General features: G+C 43.1%; 1 protein-coding gene across 1 annotated transcript in view; it reads right to left on the bottom strand.

Annotated features, from left to right (window-relative positions):
* Positions 1–2,557: 2,557 nt before the first annotated feature.
* The window catches only part of SLC2A12 (solute carrier family 2 member 12), a gene marked incomplete at its 5' end in the record, with an annotated part of 39,652 nt that continues 19,835 nt past the window's right edge, over positions 2,558–22,374 (bottom strand). Inside the window, 3 exons of the mRNA XM_021707226.1 lie at positions 2,558–4,047; positions 13,981–14,113; positions 18,921–19,043. Of these exons, the coding sequence (XP_021562901.1) occupies positions 3,897–4,047; positions 13,981–14,113; positions 18,921–19,043 (407 nt within the window). The remainder of the gene's footprint in view (positions 4,048–13,980; positions 14,114–18,920; positions 19,044–22,374) is intronic.

Below are 22,374 nucleotides of genomic sequence, written 5' to 3'. Positions count from 1 at the left end.
TTTTTTTCTTGCAGACCAGAAGTAAAAAAACATGTCAATAAACTGTAGGGAATCAGAGTAGAACTTTATAGATAAAGGATAATGTTTTATGATGCTAATTTAATATGATAGAGAATGTTAAATAACTTTTAAATGTTAAGAAGAAAAAGTTAAATGTTAAAAAGAGAAACTTCTTACGCACTAGATGGACATGAGAAGGAAGCTGTGGAGGGGTATGCCTGGCTTGGACCTATGTTATTCTGGAAAGACTCAACACCTGTAGTTGTAGGGAAGTGATGGAGTTCTTGACTTATTAATCTTAGATTGTCAGAAGTTGAAGACATTGTGCTGTTTTAACAGGAAGTGCCCACAAGCTGCCTGTGTGCCACAGTATACTTATATGTAGCTCCACTTGAACTTGAAAGCCATGTTGTGAGATAATGTCTTTCCCCTTGCTGTGTCTGTCTTAATGGAGCTAAAAAAGAGTGACTATTTAGTACATGGGATTGCTACTGTTAAATTTATAATAAATATGTATTTGTGAAACAATGTCTCTGGCTCACCCATGAGCCCTGGAGTAGTCATACAGCTTTTTTGTTAAACTGAAGTTGCATTCTGCCACTTAGGCTTAAAAGTTGAGTATAACCAGCAGTGATTTTTACCTAGAAATAAAGCTGAGTGAAGAGTCAAATTAGTTTCTCAGAAGAAACTTAATAGAGACAATATGCCAAAACGGTCTTCCACAAAAACTTGAATTTCCAAACTGTTTTGAATCCTCTATGGAAAATTCAATATCTTAGCCTCCATATATAGTATTTTTTTCTTACCATATTAGTAAATCTTGAAAACCTAGCGTAACCACTGCACTGAACAATACATATTATTTTAATCTTCCTTCTTCTCAATGCCTTCCCCTACCCTGCCTCTCACTCCCTCTAAGGTAAGGAATAAAAACTAACTTTTATATTTGTCTTTCTCATGAAAGATTTCATTGTGATTTTTAGACTTTTATTTTTCTCTTTTCCAAAATTTCTGGTTATTTACTTTATTTTAAGATCAGTAGGAGGGCCAAATCCATAAATACTGATAATAAAATTATATGAAAGAGTTACAGGCAGATAGATTTACAAATTTGAGATTTTTTTCGCTTAGTTTTAATTAACAGTAGTAAATGACTGCCTATTTTGCAGGTTCACCCCCCAAAAAAAGAAAAGAAATATAGAATGAGGGAGAAGCATGATATAGTCAAGGTACAGAGCCAGATGATATATTCAGTATTCACATGACTTGAAAACGGCATATCCATAGCTAATTGAAATGCTTTATCTGAAAAGGAGAGGGAAAGACAGTCTGACCAGGCCTGAGTTCAGGGCCACTGAATGAGCCCCATCAAAATGTCCATGGTTAATCCACTAAACCTAACAGATCTGGGAAGAAATGAGTTTGTCTGATGGCTTCTGCTGGCTTTCTACAAATACTGTAAATTTTTTTAAAAAATAAAAACACTATATACATAAAATTATAAGTATTACCCCCCCCCCTTTTTTTTTTTGAAAACCCAAAAGCTTGAATGGATTTGATTGGGTGATGGGTATTGGGTAAAAATAGGCTTGAAGGCAAAATTGTTTAGTTGCAGACTCAGGTTAATAAAATAAAAATATAAGAGAATGATTAAGATACTGAAGTTGAGGTCACTAGTAATAAACCAGCTATAATGATAACACAGTTCCTCCTGCCCATCTACAAAGAAAAGCTAAACCAAGAAGTAGCTAAAGTATACATAGTGATTGAACCTCAAAGGACATGGAACAGTTTTGTTAAATATCTGTGATGCTTGGCAAAGAAAATGAAAGTTCATATTGATAACCTGTCTTGATTTTTTTCAAATAGAACACACTTTCCCTTCTCTTTCCAAAACAAACATAAAATAACGCATGATCTGGCTTACATATGAAATGTACCATGATAGGATTAAGATCTCAAATCTCCTTTCCTTCTAACTTCCTCCTGCCAGTTTTTAGATAATACATGTCATAACCAGGACTGAGTCATTCTCCTGAGTCTTTGATAATACAGCTTTACTACTGCTCACGTAGATTCAGTTTTTTTCACTTGTTATAAGGGAATGTAGTGGACCATGTACTCTTACAGCTAGCTGGGAAAGCTTGTTCGAGACCAGTAAAAAAAACTTGAAGCTAAATAAAAAGTTTAGGCTCTTAGGGAATACTCTTTTCTTCAGGTTTATCATATTTTTTAAAATTATTTTTCAAGTTAGGTTGTTCGTACTTTGTGTCTGTGTGTCTTCCATAACTTATAACACTAGTGATTTAATGGGCTACAACTTAATGTTTAAGGTTTTGTGTTTTTTTTTTTTTTATTTGGAGTCTTACTCCATCACCCAGGCTAGAGTGCAGTGGCACACTCACGGCCACCCCAGCCTCGACCTGCTGGGCTCTGGCGATCCTTCCACCTCAGCCTTCCAACTAGGCGGAACTACAGGCCTGTGCTACCATACCCGGCTAATTTTTTAATTTATTGTAGAGACTAGGTCTCATCAAGTTGCCCAGGCTGGTCTCGAACTCTCAGGCTCAGGCAATCCACTCACCTCGGCCCACCAAAGTGCTGGGATTACAAAGTTTAAGGTTCTTTATTGTGGATTTTCTATCATACCCAAATTCTAACAGTAAAATGTCTTTCCAAGACTTAAAAATCAACTGGAGAAAAATAGAAGCGAGCAGTCCATCGTTGTGTGTGTGAAGACACTCACATTGCTGGTACAGGTTTCATCACAGAGAAGAGCATAGTGAGGGAATTGTCCTGATGCCTGAGTGTCATTTGTCGTGTCTGCAGTCATCTGGAAGTCAGCATCGATTATAGCCTGTGGGCTACACATAACCTGAGGTAGTGATACTCTTGAGGAGTTGGAAGAATTGGAGGAAACTGGGTTACCACACACTGTCATGAGAGTTTGACATGGAAGGAATTTGTATAGGCTTGACTTAATAACTTAAATCCAACTGCTTAGCAATTCAGATAAATAACCTAAGGGCCTACTCCTTTCCTAATGTTTTACTAATAGCTCTTTCTAAATAAAGATGGTCCCAGGATTTTAAAATTGTCTTTTCTATTCATTTTTTAATGGAAAAACGCTCAACTTACTGCAGAATTGTTTCTTTTAATATTTTACAGTATTAACATGACATTCATAAAAGAATATTTTGCATTAAATTGTTTATAATTCATAAAGTAAGCTGTGTAATCTTTGTACTTGTTGAACTGAAACTAGAAATTATGACTAAAATCCTAACCCGGGTTCTCTCCTAATCTAGATAGAACATATGTGTAATTAAATTGTCCACGTTGTATGTTCTGGTTCTTTTTTACAGAAGACCCAGTGCAAGTAGTGTCATAGTAGGCAAAAACTATAAGCCCATGTCCAGGCCACTTGTGTGTCTGAATAATAAAGCTGAGACTGCCCTCCATACATAATGCAGCTTAAGGCAAAGGGTGATCTCACCACTAGAACCTAGTCTTTTCCAAGGCTGCTCTGTGAAAAAGGTAGAAAGTATTGAACCAGCCAGTATCTTTTTAACCTGATATTCCGCTCAGAATCAAAAAGAGATCACTGAAGCCCTTTTACCTCATCTACCTGTTCAGGTTTTGGGGGATGAGGGGATTAAAGGTTGTCCTGGCGGTTTATCTGCTTTGAAAAATTTGCCCATGGCAAGTCTTTCTGCCATGAATCTTCCTTCTTCCTTCTCTTTTTCTAATAAACTTTGTTTGAAAACTTAAAAAAAAGAAAGGTTGTCTTTATATTTTCAGAGTGTTCCTTTAAAATTTGCTCCATGATACTGAAAGGCAAACACAAGAGTGGCAATTACGGGGCCAGAGACGCCCCTTTTAAGGTGTTGGGGCCATTAGGTCTCAGAAAGCTGCCTAGGCTGTCCCCTAGCACACAGCTTGTTGCATTCCAAGAGCTGCTCTTGGGGGTTTCTTTTTTGAAGCTGTCTTGGCACTAATTCCTCTTGGTGATGACTCATAAAGCAAATGTTGTTTTTCACATAGTTCCTGAAAGAGAAAGAAGCACTAATGAAAATGTCATTCCTAGTTTACAGTACTTGAAAAAAATGTGCAGGCTATTATTTTTAAAATCACCCTGGGGCCTTAGTGTTTTAGCTATGCAAAGAAGACATGTTTTTATTGCAAAGCCTGCTCTATCCACAGAACTTGGGTCAATCTCATGCCCAGGGTGAGGCGGGTGTCTTCTGAAAACACAGTCACAGCAGTCGGCAGGGAAGGGTTTCAGGGATAGTATCACATGCAGAGAGCTATGGAGACTGCATCCCGGGCCCTATTTTGTTGTTTTCCATTTTTCAAACATCACTGTGCCTGTATTTGTATCTACATATCCTGCCTTCTGCATACTCCCCTCATTCCTGAATTAACATTTTTCTCCTACAGGATTATTCCCATCAGCATAAAAATATGCTGTAGTACTTTGCCTTTATTTAAAGAGAGGGCTGCCTTTGAACCTTCTCCGTTTTCAAATATCTTTATCTGTAGTGCCACTAGTTAGTTGAGTGGCCGCATGTGCAGGTGGCGTGGATTAGGCAGGTGAAGACTGCTGCTTTCAGGAAGCTTGCGTACACTTCGGCAGAGGAGACAAGCACATGAGCATGTCCTCTGAAGTAGAAGTGCTCATGAGAAGTAGACAGGAAGGGGAGAAGAATGATTTGAGTTGGGTGGCGATGGGGCTATGCCAGACAGGGCGGCATCTCGCTCAAGGGGTGACACGTTATCAGAAACGAATGAATTAGAGATGGAACCCTGTGAAGAATTCCAGAGACCTGAGAAGTGGGGCGGGAAAGTGGGTAGGTTTCTTGCAGCTTGAGGCCTAGGCAGTTGCTTTTCTAGAATGGAAAAGACTGCAGCTGTGTGTGTCTAATGATAATGCCACGGAAGGGGAAAATGGATGCTGCAGGCAATGCAGAAATGGAAACATCAGCTTTTGCAACAAGGCAGAGCACGTGGGCAGAGGTGGAGGTAGGTTAGTAGATCTCGTGTCGGGAGAATGAGGTGGTCCCTTCGTTTCTGTTTCTCAGTGAACGGAAAAGCACAACCATCCGTGTGAGGAGGTGGGAGGCAGTACTGGAGGCCTGTAGGGAGCATGGGTGAGAAGTGATCATCTTGGAAGCAGGAGGTCAGTTCGCCAGGGAGACATGGTGGAGTGCAGGGCATTCCTCAAGACCCACTTGAGATCTGTGTTCATAAATTTAGCACAAGACAGGCCGGCATAGTTGCGTGTTTTTCTTCAGCCCCACTTAGCTCTTCAAATGCAGGGATAAAGTAAGAGTTAGTTTGACCAGAGTTAAGATTTGTCTGAAAAGCCGGGCTTGGTGGCTCAGCCTATAATCTCGCGCCTTTGGGAGGCTGAGGTGAGTGGATTGCCTGAGCCCGCGGGTTCGAGACCCACCTGGGCAGCGAGACCTCATCTCTACAATAAATTAAAAAACCAGCCAGGTGTGGTAGCGCACGCCTGTAGTTCCGGCTACTCGAAGGCTGCGGCGGAAGGATCGCCGGAGCCCAACAGGTCGAGGCTGCGGTGGCCGGGAGCGGCCACTGCACTCCAGTCTGGGCGACAGAGTGAGACTCCAACTCAAAAAAAAAAAGATTTGTGTGCATGAGGGAGGGAAGAAGGGGATTTGGTAAAAGGAGATTCCAAAGGAGTGACTTTGGTGGTGGTCCCCAGAATCAAAGCAGGGTAAGAAAAGAGGTGCGAATGTGGTGACGGATTCACAGGGGCTTTCAGGTCCTGGGGGCTGAGGATTTGAAGTGCAGCTACTTAAGAAAGTGGACTGGGGAGGAGGGTGGTCAGAGGGTAGGTGGGATGCTGGTGATGGGTAGCATGTCGAGGGTGTGAGCATCTTATGTGTCTGCTCCCTTCACAGCAAAACACCTGCAGGGAGTGGACTCTAGCCGATGTCACCATCCGTTTTGATCCTCAGTCCTTGTCATTCAGCTCTGTCCTCTCCCACAGATCCTGCATCTGCCAAGCCTGTGTTTCACCTCCCTGCTGGAGCCTGGCTCTGGCTTTTCTCCAGCCTTGCTGGTGCCTCCTTTCCAGTCCTTTTTGTCGCTGTCCTCTGCTGGATCTCCATTTCCTTCTCTGTCTGCTCTCTGGCCAGTGGATCTTAGCTGACTCCAGGACTTAAATACTATTGAGAGCTGATGGCTGCACACATTGGACTCTAACCCCAAGAATCTCTAATTTCTCACTTACATATCCAACTGCCTCCTAACGGTGTGTCACTTTGATGTCTGATGGACATCCCAAAATTAATATCTCCAAAACAGAACTCAGTTGTCCTCCAAACCCGAAAACCTTGTCTTTCAGGCTTCTCCCTCTTGCCCTCCATCCAGTTTCTCAAACTAAAACTTTTGGTGTCATCCTGACTACTTCATTACCTAACTCCTGTGTCCGTTTCATTCATTCATTTGTTTTTCTTATCCATTCAACGATGAGCTTCAATTATATGCCAAGGAAACGGTTCCAGGTGCTGAGAAACAGTGAACAAAATACGCACCATTCCCTGCCTTGAAGGAATTTGAATATAGTGAGAAGAAGTAGACAGTAAATCAAGTAAAACTATTTCAGCTTTGGTTAAAACTGAAGGATTAGTGTATGCAGTGTTGGGTACACGGTTGTAATTTTAAGTAGGGTGACAGAAAACGTCCGAAGGAAGTCAAGTAGGGAGGCAGGTGGATATCCAGGGAAAGAGAATTCTAGGCAGAAAATAAGCGCCATGAGCCTGAGCCCTGAGCGTGCCCGGGGTGTCCGGGATCAGCTTTGGCCCGAGTGCCTGTGAGAGTAAGGGGACAGGATGTTAGACAAGCAGGGCTGTGAGGACATCGGGAGCTTGTGTTCTGGATGGAGAGCCACTGCAGGGTGTGAGCAAAGGAATGCCTTGAGTGCATTTAAGGGGTCACTGGCTGCATGTAGGGAATAGATTAGAAGGGATACAGGTGGAAACGGGGACCAGGCAGTGGCTATTCCAGCAATCCAGGAAGGTCAGGGTGACTGCACCCAGGGCGACAGTGGTCAGACTCTGAAGACGTCTTAAGTAGCAGCCAGCACAGCTTCCTGACAGACTGAACATGGGATGTGAAAGAAAGTCGGGAAAGACTCCAAGGCTTGTGGCCAGAGCAAGTCAAAAGAAATGCTGACATCCACTGAGTTGGGTGAGACTGCAGGTAGAATAGGTTTGGGAACATCACGGGCTCAATTCAGGGCATTCTAGGCTGAGATAACTGTTAAGACATTGGGGCTGGGCATGGTGGCTCAGCATATCATCCCAGCATTTTGGGAGGCCGAGGCGAGAGGATTGCCTGAGCCCTGGGGGTTCAAGACCAACCTGGGCAACTTGGTGAGACCTCGTCTCTACAATAAATCACTAAAATGAACCGGGCGTGGTGATGTGCGCCTGTTGTTCCAGCTATTTAGAAGACCAAAGCGGAAGGATCACCTGAGCTCAGCAGGTTGAGGCTGCGGTGGCTGTGAGTGTGCCACTGCACTCCAGCCTGGGCGACAGAGTGAGACTCCAACTCAAAAAAAAAAAATTTCTTTTAAAAAAATAAAAGAAGGAAAGAATCACAGCCGGTTTCTATGCCAACGGAGAGAGAGATCAAAATATAGCGCATGCCACAGCAAGCGGGGAACACTGCTGGAGAAGGGAGGGTGGAGGGGACATGCAGGAACTGGCCTCATGAGAACAGACCCAGAGGATGCTCGTGCACTTGGATACAATGACTGACGCGTGGGATGATGTGGAAGGGGTTGGAAGTTTCCTCCTGACGATGTCCATGCATCAGAAGCAAGGGCATCCCTGGGGAGCGAGGAGGATTCCAGGGAGAAGGTGGTGGTGTGCATTCGTCCAGGAGAGGGACAGAGTCGACGGATCAGGGACATGTGAGATGGCCTGGCAGCCATGAGGGCCACGTGAGGCCTTGATCAGCACCGTGCACACGTGCTTTCTCGTCCTCCTCCAGCTGGTGACTGCAGACGCGCTTGGGCACGCCTTGAAATGTCAGTCTGATCATGTCCCTTCCCCGCTGAAAAACCTCCAGGAGCTTCCACTGCACCAAGAATGAAACTCCAGCTCTCCACACAGCCCGCAAAGCCCTGCACACTAGTCTCTACCTCCTTTCTGACTCAGTCTGAAAGATGACAGCCTCCTGGACTGACTTACCTCCTGGAACAGGTCGAGCATGTTTTTGACTTAAACTTCGCACTAGCTGTTTTCTCTGCCTGAATTCCCACCCCCCGCCCCGCCCATCTTCTCAGGGTTGGCTCTTTACTATCACCTAGGTTTAGATGGGTCATTTATATCAACAATGTGTGGCAGCTCAGCGCACCTGCCCATGCCCCACTGGGTGTTTTTTACTAAAAATGGCATGACCCCCCCCCATGCCCCACCCTCCCTATTCACCTGGTCTTACCCTGAGCAACAATTTTTTTTTTCTTTCCCTGGATGGAAAAAAAAAAAAAAAAAGTCCTCAAAAGGAAATGTTTTACCAATGTGGAAGTAGTGAAACAAAAAATGGCAGAAGCACTAAAAGCCATCCAAATTGACGAGTTGCTGATGAAAAAAGCATCTCAATAAGGGTATTACATCAAATAGAGGGTACTTTGAAAGTGACTGAAGGTGAAACATGTAAGAGTAAATACACAATGTGGTTTATAAATATTATCACCTAGATTCTATCTTTTTGAATCGAAGTCTCACTCCGTCGCCCAGGCTGGAGTGCAGTGGCACGCTCCCGGCCACCGCACCCTCGACCTGCTGGGCTTGCAATCCTTCCGCCTCAGCCTCCCAAGTAGCTGGAACTACAAGGTGCGCACCACCATGCCCGGCTTATTTTCTGACTTATTGCAGAGACGAGGTCTCACCAAGTTTCCCAGGCTGGTTAGGTTTTCTCTTAAATGTCACCACTCAGAATAACCTCCCCAGATCACCCACCCAGTCAAAAGTAGCCCCTTAGTCACTTACTGTCTAATCGGCACATTTGAATCCTGGTGATGGTTATACTTGCTGATAACGTTGTAGAACATAGCTCAGTGCCTGGCATATATACAAGCTCAATAAATATTTATTGAATAAATTAATTTGAATGAATGAATGAATGAATGAAGAAATGGCCACATCAAATTAACTGCTAAACGTGAACAAAATGTAAGCTTCAGAACTAAAATATTTACAAAACATGAACTTGTTTGTTTTCTCGATTTGTGCCCACTTAAACTGGGAGGGGAAAGTAAATAAAGTCTCAGCTGAAATAGCAAAGATGGCAGACGTCCCATTCTGAGTGTGTTGCTGGCAAGGCAGAAGTTCACAATAACATCCCTTCAAATGACATTATTATAGAAATTCCTTCTGATCTCTCAGCTGAGTCACTGTTTATTTTATAAGAAACTTGACATCCTTGGAAGAACATTTGTTTTCTCAGCTTTGCCGAAATAGGGGTAAAAGAACCCCACTCCAGATATGAGAAGAAAATGTTAAGCAATGTGAAGGATCAAATTTGAAATTATGATAGTTTCCTTTCTTCTTAGAAATAGTCGTTGGGATTTATACATCAGGACTGTTGCCCTGGTGACAAAGTTGATTAATTGTTTTATTAACTTCTAAATTCCTAAAGGCTCTCCTAACTGGGCTCCCTCATTCTTCAAGTTCACTTCGGTTTCTGTGTACTAGCAAGTCCCATGGAAAGTTTTCTACTGCTGCCTCTCATATCCTTCACTAATTTGATAACTTGTTTTTTGTCTCTGACATTTCTCTCTTAGAAGCTTTATTGAACATATATAATTTGTATATATGAGGGGGAGCCCCCCCCAAAACTGGGATCACTTTTTGGGGGGTGGGCCCCTTGTAGTACACTCAGAATTTGTTCCTGCAGATCAAATAGTGAACCAAAGTTTTTATCTGGAAGTTTTTAGAATGTTGTGTCATGATTGGTGGAAGAAACATCCAGACTTGTGGCAAGCAGGTGGCTGGTTCTTCCACCATGACAATGCACCTGCTCACATCACTCTGAGTGTTCAGCAGTTTTTTACCAATTCTGGCATGAACCCCATGCCCCAACCTCCCTATCCATCCGATCTTGCCCCCAGTGACTTTTTTTTGTTTCCCTGGATGAAAGATGTCCTTAAACGAATTGTTTTGCTGATGTGGAAGAAGTGAAACGAAAAATGGCAGAAGCACTAAAAGGCATCAAAGTTGATGAGTTCAAAAAGTTTCTTGAGCAGTATAAAAAGCGTCTCGATGGGTGTATTGCATCAAACGGAGAGCACTTTGAAGGTGACTGAAGATTAAACATGTAAGAATAAGCCGGGCTCGGTGGCTCAGCCTGTAATCCCACGCCTTTGGGAGGCTGAGGTGAGTGGATTGCCTGAGCCCGCGGGTTCGAGACCCGCCTGGTCAGACGAGACCTCATCTCTACAATAAATAAATAAAAAAAAATCAGCTGGGCGTGGTAGTGCATGCCTGTAATTCCGGCTACTCGGAAAGCTGAGGCAGAAGGATCGCCGGAGCCCAGCAGGCGAGGCTGCGGTGGCCGGGAGCGGCCACTGCACTCCAGTCTGGATGACAGAGTGAGACTCCAACTCAAAAAAAAAAAAAAGCATGTAAGAATAAATACACAATTTTTCATAAGTAAATTCCATTTTTTTATGGGTCACCCCCTTGTACTTTGGTCATTTTACACGAACCAGCTACTCACATTGTCCTTTCAAAAGGCTTTGCCAAGCTGCTGCTTCACCTGAGAAAATCCTCTGGCTCACAAGTATTGCATGAATGGGAGATAACCAAGATCTCTAAAAGCAACTTTTCCTTTTTGCCCTCTAGACTGGGTTTCCCCACGATGCATGCCTAGTAGGTGCTACTATTCCCATAATGACTTTAAAATGTAGAATTGTTTTGCCATCTCATCTTCCATAATTATCTGCAGCAGTGCCTCTGTCTGTTTCCGTTCTTCTACACACACCTGGTAGTACTCGTGTGGTGTGTTTTTGAGGTCGATGGTACCTTTGGCTTTTGGTCCCCTCCTCATTTGCAATTTATAACTTTCTTGGGGAGGGCCTGGCTTTAAGTTTGAGTAATGGTATGACTCTAAAGTAACAGAAATGTGATTCTTTCAAAAACATTTTACAAGTCAGAATTTTAGTAATTTAGACAGATTCTCTCCCCACCCTAAATTCTGACTTAATAAGTCTTGTTGAGTTTTAGATACCCACATCATATGTTTTTAAGGAATATCTTAAGCCCACTTCTGGAAGCCTACTAGATGGAAAGATTAGATTTTCTTAAGTTCTGCCTTCAAATTTTCATTTGGTTTGTAATTTGATACATTCTGAGAACCTCATATGAAAAACAGATTGAAAGTTTCTTGGTCTTAACTCACAGAACATTCTGCTTTCAAGTTAGACTTTTTAAAGAAAGTTCAAAGGGGAGTAATAATCAAACAGACCCACAGGTTCCCTCAGTTAATTCATTACTACTTTTTCCCTGCCTCAATTCTTCAGTTATTGTTGTTCACAAGAATTATAATAAAACTTTACTTAAAAAATTTTTGTTCCCTGAGTTATTAGATGGGTAGTTCAAAAGTGCTTTATACGTAGGTAGATTTGCCATGAAGCCAGTGAAACAAGTTCTCAAACAGGGCATGCTTTTTAATCATCTGCTAGGTATCAATATCAAGCTAGGTAGGCATTGTGGAAGTTGCATAAGAAAGATTGTGGGCAGAAAGCACTCCTGGAAACTAAAACTTAATTAGGTAAGGAGGTGAAACCACACAAGCGCTAGCTAAGGCAGAACAGAAGAAAATAGGACTGGAAAAATGGAAAATCTGGGAGAAAGGAATGCTTTTCAGGGCTGGAGTTACTCGGGGCTTTGAGAATTAGGATTGGTGATGATTCTTAAGGCATAGGTAAATGTTCAAAGTTTACTAAAATGTAGGAACAGAGGGAGAAATAAGGAGATGAGAGTGGTGAAGTCGGAGGGCATGCAGGGCATGCAGGAAAGAAGACTGTTTCACAGGAGCGAGACAAGAGAATTTCAAGAAAGAGTAGGTGTGTGGATTAAATGTGTTACCCTTTACCCCATCAAGAGGTCCAGTCTCTCTTCACCCCTTGAATCTGGGCTGGCCCTGGACCCTGTACTGAAAGTGGTAGAGGTGACATGCGAATTTCAGATTCTAAACCTCAGAGGGTCTGGTCACGTCTGCCTTCACCAGCTGGGGATGCTGCCCTGTGTCTGACATGCGAAGAAGCCACTTAGCCTCCTGAAGGATGAGCAGCCACGGGGAAAACAGCCAAAAACACCACTGACAGCCAGCACCTGCTGCCACCTGTTTGACATGGTCATGGGTCCTCCTGCCCAGGCAACCACATGGGTGAGCCCAGGTAGAGCAAGCAGAGGCATCACCTGGCCAAGCCAAAGAGTCGTGGGAAATAGTAAATGGTTGTTTTCAGCCATTGCATTCAGGATGCTTTGTTACACAGCAATGGGCAACCTGGTGTGAAACAGGCATAAAGACAATGAAAATGAAGGAACACCAATAGATTTAGAAGTCATTGGTGTCCTGGCCTCTCAGTTCTGGAAAAGACCTGAAGCTGTTGGGCATGTTGCCAGTTTACGGATGGATACATTGAGTTATCCAGCTCTGACACCATTAGTGATTTCAACTGTGTGCTTGTAATTCATGGTCTGGTTCAGATTCTACTGCTCGTCCAGAAATGCAATCATTTTGGCTTCACCTTGCAGAGAGCCAGATCCTGCCAAGGTATATCCAGACTTCCTGACAATTTTATTTCTTATTGTAAATGAATCGTTTTCATTTTATTTTTTAAAAAACAGGGCCTCATCTGTATCAAAACTTAGCCTTATGAGTTGAGATTTACCTGATGGCTAAAATGGAGAGGATTTTTTTCTTCTGCTTTTTCTAGAGTAAATGCTTTTAAAATGTATGCCTTTTTAAAGTACACGAAGCACAAAGTGAAAATTTCCCATAGTCTTACTGAACTACACCCCCCAATAAACCAGAATTAGCAGTTTGATCAGTATAAATATATATGCACACCTTTGCTCACCACCAATTCATCTATCAGGTTTATTCTTCTTTCGGGTAAAAGCTGAGAAATCACTATGCCCACAATTTCTGTAAACATGTCTGTCTACTGTTTTGAAAGTATTTTTAAAAGGAAGTCACAACTATGAAAATGCAGCGCCCCCTCCCCATTATATTAAAACCCAAGAAAAGAATCCCTACGTTTCTAAATGAAACAACTTAATCCCAGGACAAGTAACAAGTTCTCTTTCATCACCTCTTTCCCAGCCATGGTTTTGGCAGTAAGAGCTGCTATGAGAAAAGGGAGTTTTTACAGACCACTTGTAAGTTAAATTGTGTAACAGTCTCTCCAATGCAAAATGTATTTAACCAAATTTCTATATGCCTATTCATATAAGAAACTTTATCTTTCTTAAAATTACCCTAAACATGCAGTATTTAGAGTTTGAAGCCTGAAAGTTTTTTCTGCTAATCTTAGCTTGAACAAGTGTTTAGGACTCAGAGACCTGTAAGTCTGACAGAGGCACAAAGACTGAGGCCAAAGGTCCTAGCACAGGGTGAACAGGGTATCCCAGGACCTGCCCCAAATCCCAAACAAAACTTCCTGTAGGGGAGTGGGAGGCTACAGAAATGGAGGAGATTCTGTGATGGTTACTGAGTAGCATTCTCACTTGTTGGGAAGAAATGGTTTTTCCACTTCCTTAGCAGAATCACCCAAGTTGAAGGTGAGGCAGGGAAATCAGAATTCTGCACTGAGACATGGTCTTACACCAAGGAGACTATCCTAAAATCATTTCAGGTATTTTTACTTAGTTGTACATAAAAGCTGCATGTTTGACCAAAGAGTATTATTCAGAAACCAATGCTCGCAATACTTACACTTTTGCTAGCTCCATTGATATTTGTTCCAAAGAGCATCCCTTTGTCTCAGGTATAAACACAACAACAAAAAGCAGGGATGCTAGACTCATGAGTGTATATATAAAGCACACCCACGGCAGGCCAATCAGATCTACAAAGAACAAATGGATGTGATTAGAACAATGTGTGTTTCGTGTGGCTTTCATCCCATTTGTGAACCACCACTTCTTATGGCATATCTAAAGCTATTCGCATTTCAGACATGCCAGTAGTATCCAGGGACATGGGACTCACAAGTTAAACATGTAGCCAGCTCTGAAAAACGACCTCAGCTTTCTCTGATAAAGTAAGTAGCAGTCTTGTAACTATCACAATTCAAACCCACTGCCATCCTCTTGGTGGGCATGTCTTCCTTTTCAAAATGGCAACGCACATTTATTAATGCCAAAAAAAACCACATGCTCACTGCGGAAAGAGAACCTTAAGAGACACAGAAACATAATGAGGAAGGTAAAATGTCTTCTCACCCTCCACAGTTCCCCTCTTGGGGATAACTACTATAGCAGTTTGGTGTCTATTTGAATTTTTAATGACCAATTTGTGTAGATGGACTTTTCTTGAGATGAGCTCACCCTTCTTTACTCTGATTTGAATAAATCATTTCACGCTGGCAAGATTTCATCATTTTTAAATAGCTGACAGTGTATGTGTAATGCTTCTTATTGGCTTCAGAGGAAAAGTGAACGTGGGCCCAGCGAAAGGCATCAACTTGCCAAAATGCATTGCAAGAAGCAGGATCCTCAAGATGGCTCTCACCTGCCAACCTACTTATTCCTCTCACCACTTCCAGCCAATGAAACAGGTCCTCTGTTGTCAGGGCCAAAGATCAAGGTACATTCAATGGTGAACGGTGGTCCCCAGGGCACTTGAGCCTGCCATTTGTGTTTTGCCGGCCCCAGCAGAAAGTCCCGTGTGGCAGGGAGCAGTAGTGAGAAAGAGGCCAGCTCTTTTGGACTTAGGCTTAGACTACAAATGACATTTGCCATTTGCAAATAGCCTTTTGCAGCTGCAATCACAAACCTCTCAGTTGGTCAGGCAGGAGAACTGACTATGCGGTTGTGTACTTAGGAGGTGTTTGTAAATGTAATGGGGAAGAATTGAAACATAGTAAACACGTTTCCTTGAGCTATGCTGAGGTGGGGAGAAGCAGGAAGAAGGAAGAAGCACTGCAGTTCCTTTGGCAATGTTCATTCAACTCTCTCTCTCTCTCTCTGTGCTTTTCTTGTTGCTGGCACAGGGTTTCGCCTGTGCTTGTGGAATTGGGTCTTCTTCCCTCTCTGGAGCATAACACCAGAATATAGAAATTGTAAGAACCTCAAGCGTATCTCATCAAACTCATCCCCAGTTCTGTTTCAGCACTTTCAGGAACAGGGTGCTCACCACTTCACAAAGCCTCTCACTGCCTCGGGAGACAGCTCTGTCCGTTAGAAAGGCATTCCTTATTTAGATCCCAAATCTACCTTTCCTAAGTTCTGCTTTGTCCTCTAGCATGACATACATTGAGTCAGCTCTCCATACCCCTCTCCATGACAGCTGTTCAAGTATTTGAATGCACTTCCTCCCTTCTCTGAGTATCTTGTCCAAGTCAAACCTCCTGACCGTTCCCAAACATTCTTCACAGAGCAGAGGTCACTACCATCATCATTTGGGTCACCCCCCTTTGGTGGACACTGCAATTTTTAAACAACCTTCTCCAAATATTTTACTCAGAGCTGAACACAATACTGCAGTTGGGTCATGAGCACTTTGGAGTACATTTGTCTATCTGGAACAGTCTGCTTTTATTGATACAGCTGAAATCGCATAGAAATGTTGGTATTCAATGGCTTGCTGCCACGTAGAGCCTCACACCTTTTAGGTCTCTCTAGCCCACACTTGGAAAATTGGTCTTTGAAGACAAGTAGAAATTTTCAAGCATTCCAATTAAATGTCATCTAAAGATTTTAGATCAATCCGGGTTTTAAAAATTTTTTTTTTCAAAGAAAGAAAAGTTTATTTAAAAGTAAATTTGAGAGAGAAAGAGAAGGGAGAGAGGAGATTCACCTTCCAAAGGTTGGGGAGGGGGCCAAAGCCAGGAAGCATGGTAACAGCCATAGCTCAAAGAGCATGTGGCCACACCAGAGGCTGGCAAGGCAATGACCGCTGGCTGCTGTGGTTGAGTCCTTTTAACCATTCCCCTTGATGGGGGAAGATCATTAAGGTGATTGGGTGGTGGTCTGCTCCACATCATCAAGGAGATCTGTTTTCCTAACATTTGCTCTAAAAGTCCACTCAGGAGCACTTCTAAATCCTCATCAGGCCATCCAATTAGCTAGCCTTCCTAAAGATTTGTGTCATCATTTTTCTTCCCTCATCATTTCCATTATTTATCTGATATTTCGTTTTCTCCACACCAAACAGTAGATGAAGGATATGTGTGTGTGTGCTTGTGCACCTGCATCTGTACACACGTGTGTGTATATGCATATGCACACACATGCATATGAAGATGAAGGGTATATGAAGGGAAGTCTATGTGTGTGATCTGAGTAGGAGAAGTATGGTCAATGCTAATGACTAGTTTCATATATATATCTACATGTAGATATATAGATAGATATGCTAGCTTCATATATTTAATCTATCTAGATAGATTCTATCTATTCTAGATAGAGAGATTAGATATATGAAATGAAGAAACTGGGTCATTTGTCTCATAGAATTTTCCACAGTCTGGATTTTGTTATTGTAGTTAGCTTGCATATCCCTTATATACAGATGAAATAAAGAAATCCCAACTCACTGGTCAGTTTTCGAGGATGCTGGGGAACCACTGCATTATTTTGAAACTAGAAAATAAGAGAAAGTTTCAAGCATATATCTTGCCTTTTTTACATGCTCCACATTTCAGGGTAGCCAAATAGCTAAGAAGAAGAAATTTCTCTTTATGGAGGTATTTCAGATAAAGTTTTAGAAGAAATAATATCATGAAAATAATGGATGGGGAAGTGATCACCAAAGGAAACCAATATGACAGAGTAGAGACAACCAGACCTAATGTGCTTCCTGATGGCAGGACACACAGCATCACCTGTGCAGGAGTTTGCTGACAACCAAAATTTGAATCTCCTCGGCAGGGTGCAGTGGCTCAAGCTTGTAATCCCAGCACTTTGGGAGGACAAGGCAAGAGGATTGCCTGAGCCCAGGGGTTCGAGACCTGCCCGGGCAACTTGGTGAGATTTTTGTCTCTACAATGAATCAAGATAAATTAGCCAGGCGTGGTAGTATGTGCCTGTAGTTCCAGCTACTTGGAAGGCTAAGGTGAAAGGATCGCCTGAGCCCAGTAGGTCAAGGCTGAGGTGGCTGTGAGTGTGCCACTGCACTCCAGCCTGGGTGGCAGGGTGAGACTCCAACTCAAAAAGAAAAAAATCTCCAGCTGGGCATGGAGGCTCACTCCTATAATCCCAGCACTTTGGGAGGCTGAGGTGAGAGGATTGCCTGAGCCCATGAGTTTGAAACCAGCCCAGGCAACTTGGCGAGACCTCATCTCTACAGTAAATCAAGAAAAATTAGCCAGGCGTGGTAGTACATGCCTATTCCAGTTGCTTGGAAGGCTGAGGAGGAAGGATCACTTGAGCCCAGCAGGTCGAGGCCGCAGTGGCCGTGAACATGCTACTGCCTTCCAGCCTGGGCGACAGACTGAGACTCCTACCCCAAAAAAAAGAAACTCCTCAAGCCTCTGTCTAGATTTAATAGCAATTTACAGGAAACACCAAAGACAGAGGACACGCAATCTCACTATAATCAACAAAATCCAGTTGGAAAGTTCTGTGAAATAAATGATTTTTAATTTCATTAAAAACATAAGATGAGATGAGGGAAATGGAGATGAAACCTACAAGTTATGAGACACATCAATCAATTTTAAATTATGTATTGGAGTCATGATTCAGACAACATATAAAAAATGTAAGGCAACTGGAAGAATGTGAACATAGACTGGATATTCAAGACTAAGGGATTGATAAAGTTCGGATATTTATTCTCTCCAAGTCTCATGGTAAAATGTGATCCTGGCCATTGCCTTGCTAGACTCTGGTGTGGCCCTGTGCTCCGTGAGCTATGGCTGTCGCCGTGCTTCCTGGCATTGGCTCCCTCCCCTACCTTGGTGAAGTGAATCTCCTATGTCTCTCTTTCTAATTTACTTTTTAAATAAGTTATATTTCCTAATCTTAAAAAAATAAATGTGATCCCCAGGGTTAGAAGTGCGGCCTCCTAGGAGGTGTTTGATTCACAACAGCAGACCCCTCATGAATGACCTTATGTCATTCTCACAGTAATGAGTGAGTTCTCACTATGTTAGTTCATGCGAGAGCTGGGTGTTTAAAAGAGCCCAGCACCTCCTCTCTCTTGCTTCCATTATCACCGTGTGACATGCTGTCTCTCCTTGATTTCCACCACGAGTAAAAGCTTCCTAAGGCCTCACCACAAGCCAAGCAGGTGCCAGTGAGTCAAATAAACTTCTTTTCTTTACAAATTACCCAGCCGCAGCATTCCTTTATAGCAGCACAAAATGGACTTACACTGGGGTGATTATTAGTATTTTAGGTGTGATAATGATATTCTGGTTATATTTTTTAAAGTCTTATCTTTGAAAGGTTCATGCTGAAATTTGACAGACAAGATGACATATTTATGGGATAAAACTCAAAATAACTTGATGGGGAAAGAACAGATGGGGTTATAAGTACATTCAGATTGAGAACAGTTTATATAGATAGGGTCATGGGCACATCAGGGTCATGGCCATTCTGAACCATGGACATTCTGAGCGTGTTTGAAATTTCTACCATAAAGTGGTTTTTAGGTGGGTTCGCTTTCCTAACAGTTGGCATTAGAGGAAAGCTAAGAGATCTTACCGGTGACCGTCAAAAATGTCAGAGAGATGAGGAGATTGATGCCCCAGTTCATGCTAGAAGTGACAGCCATGGCGCGTCCTCTAATCCCACCAGGAAAGATCTCGCTGAGCACCAGCCAGGGCACTGGAAGAAAGGGGACAGGGGGTGGGAGCAGCAAAATTAGCAAAAACCCATGGACTCTGAGGGCACAGTCACTGATGTCTCAGCCCTTGTTCTGCTTGGATATGTGGTTGGGGAACAGGGCTGGTTCCTAGCTCTGCAGGACATGACAGAAAAGGTATGTGCCTTCTCTTCACCTATGACAGAGGGATTAAGGGCTCAGGAGAAACACCTGGAAAGGCTGACTTGGTGCCCAGCGTAGGGAAGCAACATGAAGGGCTGGTGCCCAACACAGGCCTGAGAAATGCAAATGAAGGCAGCAGTGGCTGGGCCACCTGCCTGGCAGCGACAAGGAAGCCAGCTATGGACACCTGCCAAGCACAGGAGTCTCTGTGCCAGAGCCCAGCTGTACCTGCTTTAGGACCATACCCTTCTCGTACTCTTTCCACCGACCCCAGATAAGTAAAAAAACACAGCTTGTAATCAGGCAACAAATAGAGCCAGAGGAAGCCAAACTCTCCCTGCTCCCATGTGGACTTCCCTGCCTGATGCAAGCTGGGTGGAGAGAAGTTCTAAATCATATACAGCTCCTACATTTGACTACTGTTACCAGAATAGACAGCTGAATTTCTGAAGGGAGAGTTCTCTTGGCACCAAAACTCCTCAGAGGGCTTTTTATTATCTGGGAGTGACAGGAAACATCACGGGGCCTGCCTGATGGGATTAGAAAGGGCAGCAGAGGCCAAGCTCAGTGGCTCGGCCTGTAATCCCAGCACTTTGGGAGGCCAAGGCGAGTGGATTGCCTGAGGCTGCAGGTTCGAGACCAGCCTGGACAACTTGGCGAGACTCGTCTCTACAACAAATCAAAAATTAGCCAGGCATGGTAGTGCATGCCTATAGTTCCAGCTACTTGGAAGGCTGAGGTAGAAGGATCACCAGAGCCCAGCAGATCGATGCTGGGGTAGCCATGAGTGTGCCACTGCACTCCAGCCTGGGCGACAGAGTAGACTCCAACTCAAAAAAAAAATCTTTGAAATGAATGACAACAATGATCAAGTTATCAAAACCTCTGGGACACAGCCAAAGCTGTGCTCAGAGGAAAATGTATGGCACTTAAAGCCTACATCAATAAGACTGAAAGACTGCATATTGACAACCTAACATCACACCTCAAGGAAATAGAAGAACAAGAACAAATCAAACTTAAAGCTAGCAGAAGAAAAGAAAAAAAAATAACAAAGATCAGAACAGAACTAAATGAAATTGAAATAAGAAAAGCAATACAAGCTGGGCTCAGTGGCTCAGCCTGTAATCCCAGCACTTTGGGAGGCCGAGGCAAGTCCTGCGGGTTCAAGACCAGCCCGGACAACTTGGCAAGACTTCGTCTCTCCAATAAATCAAAAATTAGCCAGGCATGGTAGCGCGTGCTTCTCTGCTGCTACTTGGAAGGCTGAGGTAGAAGGATCACCAGAGCCCAGCAGGTTGACACTGGGGTGGCCGTGAGTGTGCCACTGCACTCTAGCCTGGGGGACAGAGTGACACTACAATTTAAAAAAAAAAAAAAAGAATAAGAAAAAAAAGAGCAGCAGAGAAGCAAACTAACTTGTCTTCTGTCATAGCTTATCAAACCTAGTTTGCCTAATAAAACAGCTATGATTTCTTACTGTGGGCTTTTACAAACATTTTTACTACATTGTCTCATTTGATCCTCACAGATCCTTACAAGGCAGGAGATATTACTATCCCACTTTTATGGAAGAGGAAACTGAGACTTTAGAGGAGTTATTAACTTGCCAAGGTTACAGAACTCAGAAGTGACAAAGATAGCACTATCCTTGGCAGTAGACCTCTGGAACTCATGTTTTTTAATCACTGTGCTCTCTTGATATCGGCTCAATAAGTTCTTGTCAATTAATAAATAAATGTGGAGTTGTAAACATCTTTGATTCTGTGGAAAGAAGGACTTAGAACCTGCCCCAGCCCTGGCTCACTGCTGGCTAGTTTGCCATGTGTTCACAAGTCAGCACTAATATACTGACCAACTATATAATCCTAGCCCAGAAGAGGGGATGGGAAGAAGAAAACTAGAAGCCAGGGAGGAATCTCCTCCGGCCAGCAACCACTCGGGCTGCCTTTGCTAGAATCAAGCAGTCAGCTGTGCCTCTAACTTAAAATTTGCCTCTCATGACAAGAGGAAACATCTATAGAGAAAACATCTGCTCCGAGTAAATGTGCCGCTTTAAAGTAAGAAAAAATGAATTGCAGAAGAAGTCTTTTTCTTCTGATTATCTTCTCAGAGTAAATCTACACAAGGTTACCCATAAGACATGAAAGATAACTGTAATAAAAGCAGCATAATTATTTCTATTCTAATTAATGGGGAATTCACAAATAAAATTCCATATCTGCCAACTCTCATCTCACCTCTCTTTCCCACCCCGGTCCACCCCAAAGATCTCCACTAGATTCATGCAGATTATAGCTTTGATAAAATCACTTTTCTCTTCATGAGACCAGTTTCATGCTCAGGTAACCCCGTCTCAAGCTTTGCAAGACTGAGGATCTGGCTCTGAGTAGAATATCTGCATAATTCTGGTGAAGTCTTTGCAAAGAAGACCTGTCTTTTGCAAGATAAAATTATTTAAGTATAATTTTTAAGCTAAATAATCTCTGCCATAGACAAAACTTCCAGGCCCCTTACTGCCATGGACATTAGACCATGTGTCAGGTGGAGCTGAGGGTCCTTTATTGGCTGTGAAGAGGTGCTAGGAGAGGGGCATGTGTTTTATTTTAGGAGGGGAGTTAACTCGGGTCCTCTTGATTCCAAACTTCCATCCTTACCTCTCAAACTCCCTTCTTCCTCTCCCCACCTTTCATCATGGTGGACTCATTTGGTAGGGTTTTGGGAGAATCATTGCTGGGCTCATCAGTGTCACATTGTTCTCAGATGAGAACAAGTTGATCCTGCTGTTGTAGAAAGGGGTGGATCTCACCAACAAGAAGATGGGACAGTTGCACAAAACACTAGGATATGTGCTCAGTCTGAACTGCCAGGGTCTTGCCTAGAAAAACTCAAGATTCATACTGCAAGCCTGTCCTAGGCACGCACTGAGTGCAGCAACTGAGCCAAATCCTTGGGTAGTTTAATGAGACAGCAATCAGTAACTGAATATTGAAAAAGAGACTTCCCTCAGACTCTGTTCTGATGGAAACTTGTCAGGCAAGTCCTGTACTTGACATTTCTAAAATGATCGTATCATTGCTTAAAGCATCTACATATATATATATTTTTTTGAGTTGGAGTCTCTCTGTCGCCCAGACTGGAGTGCAGTGGCCGCTCCCGGCCACCGCAGCC

This window comes from Carlito syrichta, unplaced genomic scaffold (genome assembly GCF_000164805.1).
Source record: "Carlito syrichta isolate Samal-C Ts95f unplaced genomic scaffold, Tarsius_syrichta-2.0.1 Scaffold316461, whole genome shotgun sequence".
Taxonomy (NCBI): domain Eukaryota; kingdom Metazoa; phylum Chordata; class Mammalia; order Primates; family Tarsiidae; genus Carlito; species Carlito syrichta.
This window is presented reverse-complemented; position numbering and strand designations above follow the sequence as displayed.